General features: G+C 46.6%; 1 protein-coding gene across 1 annotated transcript in view; it reads left to right on the top strand.

Annotated features, from left to right (window-relative positions):
- ABCA4 (ATP binding cassette subfamily A member 4) overlaps positions 1-17573 on the top strand; it is a 112791-nt gene that overhangs the window by 74400 nt on the left and 20818 nt on the right. The window contains exons 25-37 of the mRNA XM_084637791.1: positions 179-269; positions 596-801; positions 1227-1275; positions 1852-2096; positions 2543-2667; positions 4418-4516; positions 5714-5903; positions 6443-6537; positions 8448-8480; positions 13862-13967; positions 14083-14157; positions 15418-15587; positions 16470-16647. Coding sequence (XP_084493917.1) covers positions 179-269; positions 596-801; positions 1227-1275; positions 1852-2096; positions 2543-2667; positions 4418-4516; positions 5714-5903; positions 6443-6537; positions 8448-8480; positions 13862-13967; positions 14083-14157; positions 15418-15587; positions 16470-16647 — 1662 coding nt within the window. The remainder of the gene's footprint in view (positions 1-178; positions 270-595; positions 802-1226; positions 1276-1851; positions 2097-2542; positions 2668-4417; positions 4517-5713; positions 5904-6442; positions 6538-8447; positions 8481-13861; positions 13968-14082; positions 14158-15417; positions 15588-16469; positions 16648-17573) is intronic.

Consider the following 17573-nt stretch of genomic DNA (forward strand, 5'->3'; position numbering starts at 1 on the left):
CTGCAAGTCTGAGTGTGATATGTTCAAGATGTTTCAGCTAAGACAAATTTCTTACTGCCCTGAAGCTGTGTAAAAGCTGATGAAACAATCCCTGAAGATAACACTCTTACACACTAGTTTGCATGCATTATATGCATCTGAAGCACTTAACATCCTATTTCTTACTTATCTGTACTAGCACTCCCCTAGCTGTGGATCTCAGTGCTCATGTTCCTGTTCCAGGTGCGCACCTAAAGATACAGCGGAAGGTCCCGAGCGAGAACTGGATGGTAAGAATTGGGATCATTCATCTTGTCCAAGACCTATTCTTCTGAAACATGGCTGTTTCTCCTAGTGTACTGCCACTTAAAATCTTAGAGAACCTTGCTTTTGAGATTCCCTTTGTCAGCATTGTCTCAAATGCGTGTATTTTACTGTCACCTAGAAATCGCTAAGGCTTCTTGGTGGTTTTGCTTACCTTTCTGTGACAAACCGCTTGTCTGAGACATCTTCTAAGATCTTGGGCTCAGACTGTAAAGTGGAAGCTTGGGTCTTCCTTGACTGTAGACTAATAGTTTCAAACTCATTTTCTGAACACTGTTCTGACTCTTTACAGGGGATGTGAATGAGCTTACAGAACTGATTCATCATCATGTTCCAGAAGCAAAGTTAATTGAAAGTATTGGTCAGGAACTCATCTACCTTTTGCCCAGTAAAGACTTTAAACAGCGAGCTTACGCCAGTCTCTTCAGAGAATTGGAAGAAACCCTAGCTGACTTGGGACTCAGCAGTTTTGGGATATCGGACACTCCGCTTGAAGAGGTAATGGATGCTTTGAAATATTTGTCAGTCCTTCCAGAAATCCTTTTGGGAGATCTCAAGTTCCAAAACATGGCGCCATAGTAATCCCCTCAAAACCTAGAAAAACCAAGTAATGTCCATTGTAACACAGCAGATCTTTAGAGATGGGAATTCAGAAATAATTCAAACCTGGATGCCCATCAGATCTGTTTATAAATGGACCATGACTTGTTAGCCTCAAATGTTCCTCGCTTTTTATCTCTGTTTCTCTGCTTCCCCACACCTTTTTGCTTCCCAAGCAAATGCTAGTGGATCTTTGATTCTGTAGTTAGCAGCAGTACCCAGAGTTATTTGCAAATGTCATTTTAGAGGATGATGTCTAGCATCTCACAAGCAGGATGACTCCAAAGGTCTTACTAACCAAGAGGTGTGCATGTCTTTGGCAGGTTTTCCTGAAGGTCACAGCAGATGCTGACCCTGGATCACAGAATGCAGGTAGATATCCATGATATTCAGTGTCTGATGCTCTTTTCTTGGACATTCTGCATTCTGATAGCCTATTAAGAACGAGAGTAATAGCTTCCAGTCCCATATGTCTTTCTGTTAATTATATAGCTGATCAGCAAGTGATGCTGATTTTGGGTTTGATCCATTATCCGAGAAGTCAATAGAAGTCAGATTTCCATTTTTGCTGGATCAGATCCTTAACCACAAAATCCATTCTCAAGTCTCTAAAGTATAAGTGGTTTTGGCATCCAGCACTCTGCTGTCTATCAGTATGTTCACCAGAGGCTTGATTAACTCATCCATAGTGTTGAAAAAAGGGAATGGAATAGAGAACTAAGGCTGCAGTAACCAGCCTGCCTGGTACCAGTTGATGGAGCATCATTGCAATGGTTGTAATGCAAAACAATGTAGCTGACAGGAATATATAGGTTTGGGAATATCTGCTTCCACCGGGCTAAACTTCTAAAGGAGCTTACCCAGCAATGATGAACAAGGTTGAAATAGCCTCTCAGCCCCTCCTCCTAGGGAGTAATGCACATGATCACTTCAATTCCCAAAACTTAGGAGGTGCTCAAGAAAATGGCTTCACTCTCAGAAAAACCTGCATTGAGCAAAAAGAGAAGGCTGAACAACCCCCTTTGGAGACCAATGGAGCCTCTCGAACACCTGCAGGCCGAACAGGGGATGGGAGTGAAGGCAAAGGGTCCCGGCAGAAGAAAGGTTCTCAGCTTGTCCGTCAGCAAATCAAAGCACTGCTCATCAAACGGTTCCACCGTGCTACCCGTAGCCGTAAGGACTTCCTTGCTCAGGTACCACTCGTTCCTTCATCACTGTCACTGAGTCTTGCCTAAAGAGTCCTCAGCACTAGTGGCCACAGGGATACCTCCATCAAAAGCAAGGGTGGTGATGATGACAGGTGCCAATGTCCTTGTGAAGGCTGTTCCAATTAATATCCCAGATGTTCTGCATCTGACACTCAAGCACATGTACACACACTATAGACTCTCTCTCTCTGCAATTTGCCTCCTCCAAAATGTTTTGCTTTGATTGAGACTGTCCCTGATATAGTCCATGTTGGTAAAAACCAGCACTATGGCAGCTCTGGCTGCTGGTAGTGCTGGGAATGAAATGGTGGTGTCTGAGAACAGAAGTAGGCCTGATCCATGTGCTCTTGCTGTCCCTCCTTTGTGTATGTGTGTTCTGAGCTGTACGCAAATGTTATTGCACATTATGATGTTTTTCCTGTTTCCTGCAGATTGTTCTCCCAGCTACTTTTGTGTTGTTAGCTCTGATACTTACAGTTATTATCCCTCCATTTGGAGAATATCCCAGCTTAATACTACATCCTTGGATCTATGGATACCAGATTACTTTCTTCAGGTGAGAGGAATCGTTTTTTAAACTAGATCTCCCATCCCCTTTCCTCCTTAGCATTTAGGACTGCTGGGTTATATCTGCTGTTTCTTGGGCCTTATTCCCCTCTGACTTATCCCAGAATAGTTCATTAACATGAAATTAGCATGAGTGGAGAATCCAGCCCATTGTGTCTATTGTCTTACTGCAAAAGAATGGTTCTCAAACGTTTTCATATTGTGAATGGCCTATCTCCCAACCTCCATGTGCCAAATCTAGAGTTTGTGTTTAAAGTGTCCTGTTCCCCTCTAGTACCTGGTCCAATTAGAGTACTAAAGCCAACAACTTCCAACAAGTTATGGAGTTGTTCCTTTAGCTCCAGTGGTAGATCTGTGCTTTGGTGCTGAGGGTTGCAGCTTCAAAACCTGCAGATGACGTATGGTGGGGGTTGTTATACTTAGTTATATGTACTATTTGGACAATGCTAAAGAGAAGATGAAAGTAAACTTGCTTTGATGTGAGGGGTGCTGCTGCTGCTTGGCTGTGTCCCTCCCATTTTGGTAGCTGCTGCTTTCCATTTCCTGGGCATAAGATTTTACATTTGTCAGTACTCAAATTCTGTTCATTAGCTGCCAAACCTCTAGGTCACTTGGCAGTTTGCCTGTGACTTCCTGTGTATTTACTACCCTTTGTGCTGTCCACAAATATGATCACAATTGAATTTACACCAAAGAAACATTTGGCAAAGATATAAAGTATGCATCATGCAGGGTACAGAGAAACACATTTGTTTTTAGTTTATCAGGTGAAAAATGTTTCTTTTAACCGTAAGAGTCCTAGATATAACCATCAGAAAGCATCAGTACTTGAAGGCTGTAATGATTGTGAAGCATTTGTACAAAGTAGCTTAACTAATCCCCTAGTGGTGTGTGGAGCACAGTTTGAAAATCACTGGTATATAGCACCTGGCACCGGCAGCGCGCTAATGTTGTTAGATACTTTGTTGACATGGTTAGAATTCTTTCTTTGGCCTCATCCTATTAAAAAGAGGGGATGTGATACTTGTCCTATGATTTCTCTGTGTTTGCTGAGTTCCAGTATGACAGTTTATTCTGGGTGGGTCTGAGATGAAGATCAGTGTTCACTCGTGAGTGCGATGATCCCAAGCTTACAAAGGGGAGTGTGTATTTGTATTAAGTGTATGTTAAAATTGGTGGTTTGGTCTCAGGAAAAAAATGGCCATTTCTTTGACCTTTAAGCCCTCTTGGAATCTTTCTAAGGTTTGTGTACCATATCCTATTGAAGAGACTAGATTATCAGCATCTAAGAGGAGTCTGCCTAGAAGAAGCTGTGTGTCTACCAGCGGCGTATTAACGCCTAGGCCGACAAATTTGCAGGGGCAGCAAATTTATAATAGCAGCCAGAGGTTCGCGCCCTCCGCCTCCGCTCCAACTCCACCCATTCCCCGCCACCTCCTTGCTCCAAATCCCCGCCCCGGCCCCGCCTCCTCTCCTGAGCGCACCGCGTTCCCCCCTCTTCTCCCTCCTTGGCAAAGCTGTTTCGCGCACAAACACTGGCAGGGAGCGGGGAGAAGCAGGACCTGGCCGTGCGCTCAGGGGAGGGGGGGGAGCAGCAATTATTTCAGGGCCTGGGGCGGCAAAATCTTTAACCTGCCACTGGTGTCTAGCTGTGTGATGCTGTCACCAGCTGGTTTTGTGTATTCTACTTCTGCAGTCTGACAGGTTTTTATACAGTAAATCTTGTGCAATCTCCTTAGCAATGAGCAGCCTGGCAGTGAGCAGATGGTTTCCCTCACTGATGCCTTCCTGAATAAGCCAGGATTTGGAAATCGTTGCATGAAGGAAGAGCCTCTTCAGTAAGTCATTGGATATTCTCTCTTGAAGAAGAAATTGTCCCTTGTAAGATATAACCAGTGGGGTGCAGATACCACACTGAGAGTGATGTGGGCTAGCTTTTCACTGAAACACATGCTCCATGTTTAGTCCTGGTAATGATGTTTGGAGATGACAACAAATAGTGAGAAAATAATGCAATCAGGCTAAGAACAAGTCACACTTTTATATATTTATAGATAGAAGACAGCAAAGGCGGCTACAGCAATTACTTAAGTGGAAAAGTAACTATTAGGGAAGTAACTGTGAATTTTTAACTGTTTGCTCTGAAAAAAATGTCAGTCACACTATGTGCCTTGACTCTTAAATTCTTCTCCCTCTCCCACCCTTTCTTTTCTTCCCCCTATGCCCCTGCATGTGTGTCCTTGTTGCCTGCACCCCTTCACTGTCCTTTCTCCTGCTGCCCACTGCCTGATTCCTTTCTCCTCTTTGGATGTTGCCAGCCCATTGGTGGCTCCTGTTTCATCTCCTTTCCTCTATATAGTGTAGCACGACTTAAAACTTAGGTCAATATAACAGCTGTGTTAAGGGGATCTGAAAAATTCATGCCCCTGCATACTGTAGCTGTGCTTACCTATCCTCTGGTGGAGATGCAGCTTGGCTGACAGAAGAATGCGTCTGTTGACCTAACTACCATCACTTGGGGAGTTGGTGTTCCTCCCCGTTCCGCTGCTGTGGGTTGCCTAGCTACAGGGCCGTGGTTAAGCCACCAGGGTCCCTGTAGTGTAGGTATGACCTAAGTGAGAACAAGATGAAGCTCGAAGCATTGAGGATGGATGGGAGGTACAGTGTGATGAGAGAACAAGGGAGGAAGGATGGTCTTAGAATAGAGAGCTAGGAGAAAATGGTTAAAGTCTTGGCTCTGCCACCGATTTAATGTGTGTCAATGGGCAAATCACTTAACCTCACTGTTCCTCAGTTCCCCATCCGCAAAATGGGGACAATAACCTCACAGGTGTGGCATTTGAGTCACAGGTGTTTATCAAGCACTCTAAGGTTCTCTGACTGGGAGATACTCTTCTCACTGGTAACGACACACTGCAGGGGAGGAGTGCAAAAGGAGCAAACATCTCAACTACAGTGGCATTTTTTCATGTGTTTATGATCTCTGGTGAGCTATATGACGGCGCTGTTAAGAGATACTGTGTTCCTCTGTACAGGGACTACCCATGCAGTAATATGTCAACTGCCTGGAGCATACCACCTATTCCTCCGAACGTAACCAACCTGTTTCTGACCCACAAATGGAGCCCTGATGACCCTTCTCCCTCCTGCAGCTGCAGCACTCGCAAGAAGCTCGCTATGCTCCCGGAATGCCCGGCAGGAGCTGGAGGCCTTCCTCCTGCACAGGTACCATGCAACGGCCACATACACCTCTAAAGCCACCCCAGTCAGTTGGGCGGTGAGGTTATGTGATAAATAAACTACACTGCCTGTTTTTGTAGGGAAGAAGGTGCTTATCCAGCAAAATATGTGTGTGTGAATCATTTAGTAAACAGCACTGCGTTAGGTATGGAAGAGATGGGAAATACATTTTCCCCTGCTCTGAGCCTGGATTCTGGATGACTGGGTAGAGTTAGCAAGCAGGTAAAGTTTCAGAGTGAATCCAGGATGGCTTGTTTCAAGCCTTGCAGACTTCTGTGGAACTTTCACATGATTTCCCCTCAAACCCCAGTGAAGCAGAGTTGACTCAAACCCAGGTGGAACTTTTTGGTTTCAGCGGTGTTGGGAATCCACACAAATCAAAGCTAGATAAAAGTTACTTTCAGGTGAGATCCCGTGAACTAAAACCAACGGTGTGGTTTTTCCAGACAAACATCCACTTGATGGGCTTAGGGACTGTAACTGGTTGGTTTGCTCTAACTGGTTGAATTTTCTTTGCCTCCCAGAGAGTGCAGCGCAGCACAGAAATTCTTCAAGATCTCACCCACAGAAACATTTCTGATTTCCTGGTGAAAACTTATCCCAGTCTGATCAGAGAAAGGTAGGGGTCATTCTCGCTGAGAGGTTTCTATTTGCTTGTCACATTCCGCATAGAATACACATTTGTGATATCCTCAGTAGCAGTAATATGACATAGCACTTTATTCGCTCACAGTGTACAGCCATTAACCCTCACCAGCCTGGGAGGTAGATAAGGATTACTATCCTTCCTGGGTGGGATTAAACTGTACCAATATAAGCACTTTTATACCACTATAACTGCATCCACCCTAAGCAGCGTGTACTGTTTTAACTATACCTGTATGGCCAGAGCAGTACAACTTTTATGTGTGGACAAGCCCGTAGAGGCAGATCTGGGATTAGACTTCAAGGGTACATGTACTCTGCAGTGTAAGCCTTTCAAACTCAAGCTCAAATCTAACCCCTCCCCCCACTCCTTTCCATCTACACACAAATTGTATTAACCCAGATCCCAGGAGGGTCCAAGCCTGTGCCAAGCTGGGATCCAGGGATTCAAGCCCTATTGCTTTGCAGTGTGGACTCAGCCCCACTGGGCTTGCGCTCTTGACATCCACTGACCTTTTTTGTCCTCTGGACAGTGAAGTTTTCCCACACTGCATCACAAACAAAGGGGTAGAGTGGTCACATTTTGGGAGGGCACTAGGAAGACTTGGGATATGGGTAGTTGGACGTGGACCCACATAATGCAGTATAGATGCTGGAGACCCAGAGTTCAACAGTTCCTAACCTGGGGATATGAATGAGTGTGGGTGCTTAAGCCCTAGGTTAACAAACCCGGGGTCTGCTAACTTGAGTTCTACTAACTCTGGGCTTACATTGCAGTGTAGACATAACCCAAGAGTACCTGACTCCAAGGACATGTCTACACTGCAATAAAACACCTGCGGCACCGAGTGTCAGAGCCTGGGTCAGCTGAGTTGGGCTCATGGGGCTCAGGCTCTGAGGCTAAAAACTGCAGTTTAGCTGTTCAGGCTCGGGCTGGGACCAGGGTCTCCAGCCCCAGCCCAAATATCTACACTGCAGTTTTATAGTGCCACAGACTCAGCCCCATGAGCTTGAGCCCCAGCTGCGGTCACGCCACAAGTCTTTTATTACAGCACAGACATACCCCAAGATCAGAGTTCAGTCTGTGCTATCTTTCCAATACTCCCCGCACTGCTTGAAATGTCCTTGAGATTAACTATCCTAAGGTGTTGTTTTCTCACTAGCACCTGCCCTCCTTAGGAGACACCATGAACTCTTGTGATGTGTTGGTATAAACCATTTTGATGTTGATTCAAGATAAAGCTAGAACAGCACCGCTGTGTGTGACCTTACAAATCGTTTGCTCACCTCTGCTTAATCTGGAGATGCCTTCAGTCTCCATTCTTCCCTCTTCTGGCCCTTATCCTGGTATGAACCTTGGCAGCAATAAAAAAGCAAAAAGCCCACTCCAGAAAGTTTGTGGACTCCTGATGATAAATCCCCATCTCAGTGTCATCAACACTCAGTATGCCCATAGAGGCCTCAGTTCAGCAGAGCACTTAAGTACATGCTTAAAGTTCATCTGAGCCAGAGCAAGCCATTTAGGGTATGTGAATGCAACATTTTGGAACAAGCCTCCCGGCACTGGTCAACAGACTGGGGCTAATGGAGCTTCTGCTAAGTGCTCTAAGAATAGCTGAATAGACAGAGCTTTGGAGATGCACCAGGAGCTGGACCTTGGGCTCTGAAGCCTGTCCCTCTCCCTAGGCTTCAGAGCCTGGGCTCCAGCCCCAGCTGCAGCTTCAAGGTGCTGTCTGTACAGCTGTTTTTAGAGCATGAGAGCAAGCCCCCCTAGCCTGAGTCAGTTAGCCAGGCTGGGAGGCTCACTCTCTCTCCTTCAAAATGCTGTGTAGACATACCCTTAGTTTGATCTGAAACGCTTCATAATCTCCTTTTCTGTTGCAGTTTGAAGAGTAAATACTGGGTCAATGAGCAAAGGTAGGAAACTGATTTATCAACTACAGTGGTAAATAAACAAAGCAGTGATTTTTCTGTTTAACTTTGGAACCTAAAAATGTTTCCCCGAATGGGAGAGGTGAATTGTGGCAGATAGCATGGGGTAGACAAAGGGGTGGCTACAGAAACTAGTATGCTGCATGAGTTAAGGATGGAGGTCATTGGGGAATTGACAGCAGCATTATTGTATTCAACTGGAGCTGCCCCCAGCAGCTGTGAAGGCCCTACACACACAAGGAAACCAGCACCAGCTTCATTTTCTCCCAGGCCAGGTGCAACCTCATGTCTCTGACTCAGTGTGTTCCCATGCCATTTCCCTGCTCTGACTTTTTCTCATCCTATCCACCTATTGTTTCTCTCATTAACACCTCATGAATGCTTGAGATGCTCCCTTGCACTAAGTTAATGAGGTGTTAAGAAAACAATAGGTAATCAGGTGCTTCAGGTATCCATGCAGTTGGGTTATTATGTCTAAGAAAAGGGGGGAGCCAGAATTGAAATGGTCAAGTTTCTAAATTGTTTTGATCTATAGATTTCACAAGGTACAAATCACTATCCTTTTTTAACAGTGTTTGTCAGAATAATCCCATCACTTTAAAATCAATCTGGTTTTATCTACACTGGCAAGTTTCTGCGCAGTGAAGCAGCTTTCTGCGCTGTAACTCCTGAGGGGCACATGCTGCCAACCCACTTGGTGCACAGAAACTGCGCAGTTGCAGCGCTGTAAAAAAACCACCCCGACGAGAGGCGTACGGCTTCCTGCGCCAGGGCTGCAGCACTGCAGTGCCAGTGTAGACACCCTGGTCGATTACAGCGCTGCGATTGGCCTCCGGGAGGTGTCCCACGATGCCTGTTCTCGCCTCTCTGGTCATCTGTTTGAATGCTACTGCCCTGCCCTCAGGTGACCATCCGTGAGCCCCGCCCCTTAAATTCCTTCGGAATTTTGAAAGTCCCCTTCCTGTTTGCTCGGTGATGCGTGCAGTGGTCTCAGCGCATCTTTCCAGGTGGCCATGCCTGCTCCACGCACCAGGCGATCCCCCACTTGGAGCAATGCCGAGCTGCTGGACCTCGTCAGCATTTGGGGAGAGGAGGACGTCCAGTCCCAGCTGCGCTCCAGCCATAGAAATTATGATAACTATGGACAGATTTCACGATGCATGACAGAAAGGGGCCATGACCAGGACACACTGCAGTGCAGAGTCAAAGTGAAGGAGCTGCAGAACACCTACCACAAGGCGTGGAAGGCAAACCGCTGCTACGGTGCTGTGCCCATGAGCTGCAGGTTCTACAAAGGGTTGGATGCGATACTCGGCAGCGACCCCACATCCACTGCGAAGACCACTGTGGATACTTTGGTGGCTCGCATGCCAGTTGAGAGTGGCCCGAGCCAGGAGGAGGAAATCTTGGACAAGGATGTGGAAGGGGAGGGGGACCCAGAGGTAGAGGAGGTCTGACATGCATGCAGCCAGGAGCTCTTTTCTACTGCAGAGGAGGCTAGCCAGTCACAGCAAAGCACAAACAGGAGAGGAGGCCCCTGGTAAGTGTCCTTGATTTTGGCAATTGCTGAAGTGAATTGTTGGGTGAAGGAGTGTTGCAGAAAGTAGGTTTGTGTCTGTATGATGCGCGTACCACCACATGCCTAGTCTGAGCAGTGGAACAGGGTGTTAATTGACTCCCTCACTTCACGGAAATCTGCCTCCGAGATCTCCATGAAACTCTCAGGGAGATACTGGGCAATCCACTGCCGCAAGTTCTTTGGCAGAGCTTCTTTGTTTCTTGTCCCATTAAGAGTAACTTTCCCGTGCCACTCTATTATCACTGGGGCTGCAGGGATCATTGGGGCACACAGGCAAGCCACATAAGGGCCAGGGCAGAAGCCACAGTCTTGGAGTAGACCCTTCCTTGATTCCCTGCTCACCCTCAGCACTGAGATATCTTCCATAATAAACACAACCTGTGGAAAATGTGGGGACAGGAATGATTATAAGCCCTCCCCTCCCACACAGTGCTGGCTCTCCCCAAGAGCCGTATGCCCAGTGTACAGTACAGTCCTGGAACACTCATTTCCCCTGCCCCTGCAGTTACTTACCATTTTGGGGGTCTTGTGGCTCATGTGTGCTTGCCTGGGGTCAGCCGGTTAGTGATAGGTATGTGAATGTTTTAAATCACTGAAAGAAAAGGAGGACTTGTGGCACCTTAGAGACTAACAAATTTATTTGAGCATAAGCTTTCGTGAGCTACAGCTCACTTCATCGGATGCATTCAGTGGAAAATACAGGGGGGAGATTTATATACACAGAGAACATGAAACAATGGGTGTTATCATACACACTGTAACCAGAGTGATTACTTAAGGTGAGCTATTACCAGCAGGAGAGCGGGACGGGGTTGGGGGGGGACCTTTTGTAGTGATAATCAAGGTGGGCCATTTCCAGCAGTTGTCAGATGTTTTTGTCAACTACTGGAAATGGCTCACCTTGATTATCACTACAAAAGGTGTCCCCCGCTCTGCTGCTGGTAATAGCTCACATTAAGTGATCACTCTGGTTACAGTGTGTACAGTAACACCTATTGTTCCATGTTCTCTGTGTATATAAATCTCCCCACTGTATTTTCCACTGATTGCATCGGATGCAGTGAGCTGTAGCTCACGAAAGCTTATGCTCAAATAAATTGGTTAGTCTCTAAGGTGCCACAAGTACTCCTTTTCTTTTTGCAAATACAGACTAACACGGCTGCTACTCTGAAACCTGTCATTAAACGACTGAGTTAGTGGTCTCTGTGTGGCAAATAATACTGCTTCTGTAAAACGTTGCATTTTGGCTTCACAGAGATGACCTTGGGAGCCCAGCCTCCCTCTCTGTTATCACGGGCTGAACGGCTGCACGGAATTAGAAAGTGGCCATGAAGAACAAAAGAGGACTTTCTGCATGATGTCATGATGCACTCCACGGCCGAAAAACAAAAACTGAAGGAGTGGCAAGACAGCAAGAAGAGGGACTGAAAGGAGAACGCAGCGTGCCAGAATGAAGCCACCGAGCGGCTCTTAAATGTTATGGAGCATCAAGTGGACACGCTCCAGGCACTCCTAGCACTGCAAACCGAGCAGCTCCGCGCCCGCCCTCCCCTGCAGCCGCTGTCGCAAAACTCTTTCCCATGCGCCCCCCGACACCGTCAACGCACTTATCAACCTCCTGGCTCCAGTCTCTACCCGCTGCATTCCACTCCTCCCCCATCACAGTCCAGCCCTGCAGCCTCCCAGTACCCCCTGCGCTCAACACCGGTCCCTCCGCAGTTTAGCCCTGCTGAAGTACAGTACCCGCTGCACTGTATTCCAAAGGACAAAGTTGCATATGATACCTGGACATACACAAATCTTTAACCGTCCTGCGGCTGACCCTCCCTCCCCACATCCCCCACAGTGCTGATGTGTTTTTTTGTTTGTCTCTCTCCTCTGGTGGTTGTTTTTTAATAAAAGAATTGTTTTGGTTTGAAAGCCATCTTATTCCATTAATTGGAAGCAAACGGCCCTGCAAAGCAACAGGCAATTTTCTTAAACCTTCACAGTGCAGCGTCTGCACCAATCACAATCACCTCCTAGCATTACAAGCACTGCATTCCCGAGCATAGCAACAAGTATTAGTGGCTTTCAGCTTCAAATTGCTGCCTCAAGGCATCCCTGATCCTTATGGCCCCCTTGCTGCCCCCCTCTAATAGCCCCGGTCTTTGGCTGTTCAAATTCAGCCTCCAAGCACTGAGCCTCAGCAATCCAGCTGTGGTAAAAGTAAAATTGAACTCTGACTGGTACAGGGGTCGGCTCTCTCCCCCCCCCACCATGCCCCCGGAAAGGGCGGGGCCTCAAGCAGAAGGGGCAGGGCTGGGGGTCAACATCCCCCAGCCAGCCCCTCTGCGCTGCCTGGCCCACACCACCCAGGGCTCCAGCGGCAATTTAAAGGGCCCAGGGGTCCGGCCGCTGCCACAGTAGCAGCAGTGGCAGCAGGAGCCCCAGGCCCTTTTAAATCGCCAGCCCCGGGGCAGCTGCTCCTTTGATTCCCTGCTTGCAGCTTGCTGAACAGGCCAGTGTTCTGAAAGATGCGTGAGTCATGCACCTTTCTGGACCAGCCTGCGTTAATGTCTGTGAAACACCCACGTTGATCTACAAGCGCCTGGAGACCCATTGAGAAATACCCCTTGCAATTAATGTGCTGGGTGGCTAGGTGGTCTGGTGCCAGAATTGGAAGATGTGTGCCATCTATTTCCCCTCCACAGTTAGGGAAGCCCATTTGTGCAAAGCCATTCACAATGTCATGCACATTGCCCAGAGTCATGGTCTTTCAGAGCAGGATGTGATTAATGGCCCTGTACACTTCCGTCTACATGAGCCCAATGGTCGACTTTTCCACTCCGAACTGGTTAGCGACCGATCGGTAGCAGTCTGGAGTTGCCAGCTTCCACAGTGCAATCGCCACGCGCTTCTCCAACGACAGGGCAGCTCTTGTTCTCGTGTCCTTGCGCTGCAGGGCTGGGGCGAGTTCATCATGCAGCCCCATGAATGTGGCTTTCCTCATCCGAAAGTTCTGCAGACACTGCTCATCATCCCAGACATGCATCACGATGTGATCCCACCACTTGGTGCTTGTTTCCTGAGCCCAAAAGCTGGGTTCCACTGTAGTCAACACCTTCGTGAATGCCACAAGCAATTTCGTGTCATAGCTACTACGCATGGCGAGATCAATGTCGCACTCCTCTTGCCTTTGTAGTTTAAGGAATAACTCCACTGCCACTCCTGACGTGTTAGTCAGAGTGAGCAGCATATTGGTCAACAGTGCAGGATCCATTCCTGCAGACCGAAGAAGCAGAGCATGCAGTACACAAACCATTGAAAGATGGTGCCAAATGTCGACGGAAGCACAGGAATAGCTGGGATACAAAGGAATGCATCATGGGGCATTGGGACAGGACCCAGGATGCCCTGAGACCCCTTCTGCCTTCGCACAACTCTTAGTGGCAGAAGAGGAAGAGATGCTGTTTTGGATAGCTGCCCAGAGTGTACCTCTCCGAGTACCGATGCAAACAACGCAAGTGTGAACACACTATTGCGTAGGCAGCTGACAGTGTGAACACACAACAGAGGTTTCCCTTCCCTTCCCTTCCCTCTCTGAACAGCAATGTAACTGCCAGTGATATAACTCTGACAGTGTAGACATACTTGCAAAATCTCTAAGAGCTATGTGGTTTGTTAGCGAATGGAGGCTTTTACACATAAATTATGTATCTAAAGCAAACATTTACTAAAGCAGCTTTTAGTATTTCTGTTGACTAGAGAGATTTGGATCTATAATATAAGTATGCTCTTCTGCTAGGTATGGAGGAATTTCCATTGGAGGAAAACTCCCAGTCCTTCATGTCACTGGAGATCAAATTGTTGATTTTTTGAGAGATCTTGGCCAAATGATGAATATAACAGGGGTAAGCAGGAATATTTTGTCTGTTTGTTAAAATACAGCAAGCAAATGTTGCAAATGTGTAGAACCAAAATCTCATTCTGCTGGCTGATTTTAGACTTTGTTTTCTTGACTTTTAGGGTCAAGCCGCGATGTCTGTTGCTAAAGAAATGTCTAATTTCCTTAAATACATGGAAACTGAAGACAACATTAAGGTATGTGGGGAGGATAGTCTGGAAACACACTGCTGTTTTGGAGCCAGATTCCACTCTGTAAGAACATTATTGTCCGTAGCTAAAAAGAGAGTTTAAATGTTATGTCCGTTTCTTGTATGCAGTGTTGTAGCTGTGTTGGTCCTAGGATATTAGCGAGACAAGGTGGGTGAGGTAATATTTTTTATTGGACCAACTTCTGTTGCTAAGAGAGACAAGCTTTCAAGCTTATACACAGCTCTTCTTCAGGTCTGGGAAACCTATTTATTCAGAGTGGCACAGCTAACTACAAAGTGGAACAGTAGTTAATACATATTAGCACAAGTAGTTAATACATATTTCCAGGGACCACTTCACCTTGAATGGTTCCTTGAAATACATGCTAAACAATCTAAACGTGCTAAATGTGCTAAACAACCTGATCCACCTTGTATTAAGTTGTGACACTCTCAGGTTATGACTATTCCACCCCCCTGAGAGACACAAGTTACGCCAGCATAAGCAGTAGTGTGCACAATGCTATGTAGCAGGAGAGCTTCTCCTGCCAACATAGCTTCCGCTGCTCATGGAGGTGGGTTTTTTATGCTGACAGGAGAGCTCTCTCCCATCAGCATAGAGTGCGCTGCGCCGCTGTAAGTGTAGACATGCCCTGAGTCAGGGGTGCGGCAGCATCCCCTGGTTTTAAGAGGTTTCCATCATATACAGGGTTCAGCACCCCCACTATAAAAATTGTTCCAGTGTGTCACTGCTCTGAGTAAGTTTCCCAGATCTGAAGAAGAGCTCTGTGAAAGCTCAAAAGCTTGTCTCTCTCACCAGCAGAAGTTGGTCCAATAAAATATATTACCTCACCCACCTTGACTCTGTAATGTCTGTTTCTTATAAGTAATTTTACTGGACACACTTGATACATGCAAAGTTATGTTTAATGTAGTAGTTTTCTATTTTGTTTTGTTATCCTGTTGCCATTCTATACACTTTCGAAGAATATCTTTCAGGTATTAAAAAGCTGACTTTGTAAAATCCATTGCCCCATTGTTGGAAAGCTTTTTTAAAACCAGTGTTTTGGAATGATCTCACTAAAATACAACGTGTGGGCTCCCCCTGCTGGGTCACTTCAGGTATCTAACAAACCCTCAGAGCTATGCACATTCCTGTTGACATTTTCCATCTGAGAAGTAAACAAAAGGCAGCCATGTGGCCTCCTGCTGCTCTGTGTTAGTAGTGCAGGCTGCTTAAAACACTTCTGCTTTCTGGCTCTTATAGGTGTGGTTTAACAATAAAGGCTGGCACGCCATGGTAAGCTTTCTCAATGTAGCCAACAATGCAGTCCTGAGAGCCAATCTGCGACAAGGCCAAGCTCCTGAGGAATATGGGATCACTGCAATAAATCATCCTCTGAACCTCACCAAGGAGCAGCTCTCAGAAGTCACTGTGTAAGCTGCAGTAGTTTCCCTGGATTCTTTCACACATTTATTTCTCTTCCTCTCCATTCAGCCTATTCCCACCCCCCGCTTCATCCCTGAGAGCTCAACCACCAAGTTGAAGCTTGAGTGGTATAGTTTAATTCATGGCATATGTCTTTATGTGCCATTTGCATGGGGACCCTTTCCTTCAATTTTATCATAGTCAGAAGTTAGGTAAAAAATCTCTTCTGTGTTCTTTGCCTGTGAGACAAGCTCATTACTGTTCCTTGCAGAGAGGCTCTCCCATCCTACCTTCAGGCTATCTCCATTGGTAACATAACTATGGGTATAGGCACGCCTGTGCCATGTATCAGAAAAGCCAGAGTAAAGGCATCATAATTTGGCTCTTAGGTGCCCACAGGTACTTGGTGCTGTACAAGACACACAGTCAAACATGTTCCCTGGCCCAAGGAGCTCTCATACCATGGCATTTTCACAGCTGTGCATGGTCCTTGTGTTGGGTCTTTTATTAATCCCCATTGCTGAATGTCTCTGTCTGGCTGCACCTGAGTGACAGTATGGTCTGTAACAGCAGGGCTGCCTTGAGGGGAGCGAGTGTCATGTGGGTGTGCAGGGAGCAGATCGATCTGTATGTGTGTACTTGTTAGTTACAACCCTGAACTTAATGCCACAAAATATACTAACAAATTCCCAACGTTTGAATAACCCTTGACTTCCAAAATACCCTTGTGATAGCTGGACATTAAAACCGCCTGTAGTTTTCAAGGATTTCCTGCTGGTGTTAGCTAGTATGGGTTGTAGCTGCTTGTGCTGGCTCAGAGCTCTCTAGTGGCATTATGAATTACTTTCACTCTTGCTCATACGGTCCCTCCCTCCTCTGCTTTGTTGCAGGCTGACCACTTCGGTGGATGTTGTTGTTGCCATCTGTGTGATTTTTGCCATGTCCTTCATCCCGGCCAGTTTTGTTTTGTATCTGATCCAAGAACGGGTGACAAAGGCCAAGCACCTCCAGTTTGTCAGTGGTGTTAGCCCTGCTGTTTACTGGCTAACCAATTTCATTTGGGACATCGTGAGTAACTGCTAGTTGGAGCTCTTTGTCTGGAGCTATTCCTGGGTTTGGTTTAGCTTGGAACCTGTAGACCTGTTTAGTGAGGTAGATCCCAAGCCCAGCAAACTATTCATTTCTTAAACCATTACCTGGGTAGCTTGTACTAAGCGCCTAACCTCATGGATTTCCAGTGCATACAATTGTATCTTTCTGTACATACTATTATTTTGTATTGTTGCAATATAGAATAACGCCGTCGCTGGGGCTAGTTTAGAGCTGTGCTGAGAGCTTGGCTTTCACTTCCCAGGCCAGGAGGGAAGAACTTCTCTGACTGACTTAGGCCATGTCTGCACTTCTACAGCACAGCTACAGTACCGTAGTGTAGATGCTTCCAGCATTGATGGAAGAGTATTTTCCATTGATGCAGTTAATCCACCTCTCCAAGAGGTGGGAGCTAGGATTCTTCCATCAGTCTAGCCGAGTCTACACCAGGATGCAACTTAACTACAGCAGTATGGGTGAGAAATTTTTTACAGCCCCAAGTGCCACAGCTAGGTGGATCCAGTTTTTCAGTGTGAATCAGGCTTAAGGCAAAGTGATAGCGGACTCCAGAAGGAGCCCTGTTCCAGCCCTTCTCATTTAAAAAGAAGAGAGTACACCACCGCTGCCACCATGTCTAGGTTCCTTCCCCACTCTGAACTCTAGGGTACAGATGTGGGGACCTGCATGAAAGACCCCCTAAGTTTATTCTTACCAACTTAGGTTAAAAACTTCCTCAAGGTACAAACTTTGCCTTGTCCTTGAACCCTATGCTGCCACCACCAAGCGTGTTAAACAAAGAACAGGGAAAGAGCCCACTTGGAGACGTCTTCCCCTCCAAAATATCCCCCCAAGCCCTACACCCCCTTTCCTGAGGAAGGCTTGATAAAAATCCTCACCAATTTGCA

This window comes from Lepidochelys olivacea, assembly GCF_965140295.1.
Source record: "Lepidochelys olivacea isolate rLepOli2 genome assembly, chromosome: 8".
NCBI classification, from domain to species: Eukaryota; Metazoa; Chordata; order Testudines; family Cheloniidae; genus Lepidochelys; species Lepidochelys olivacea.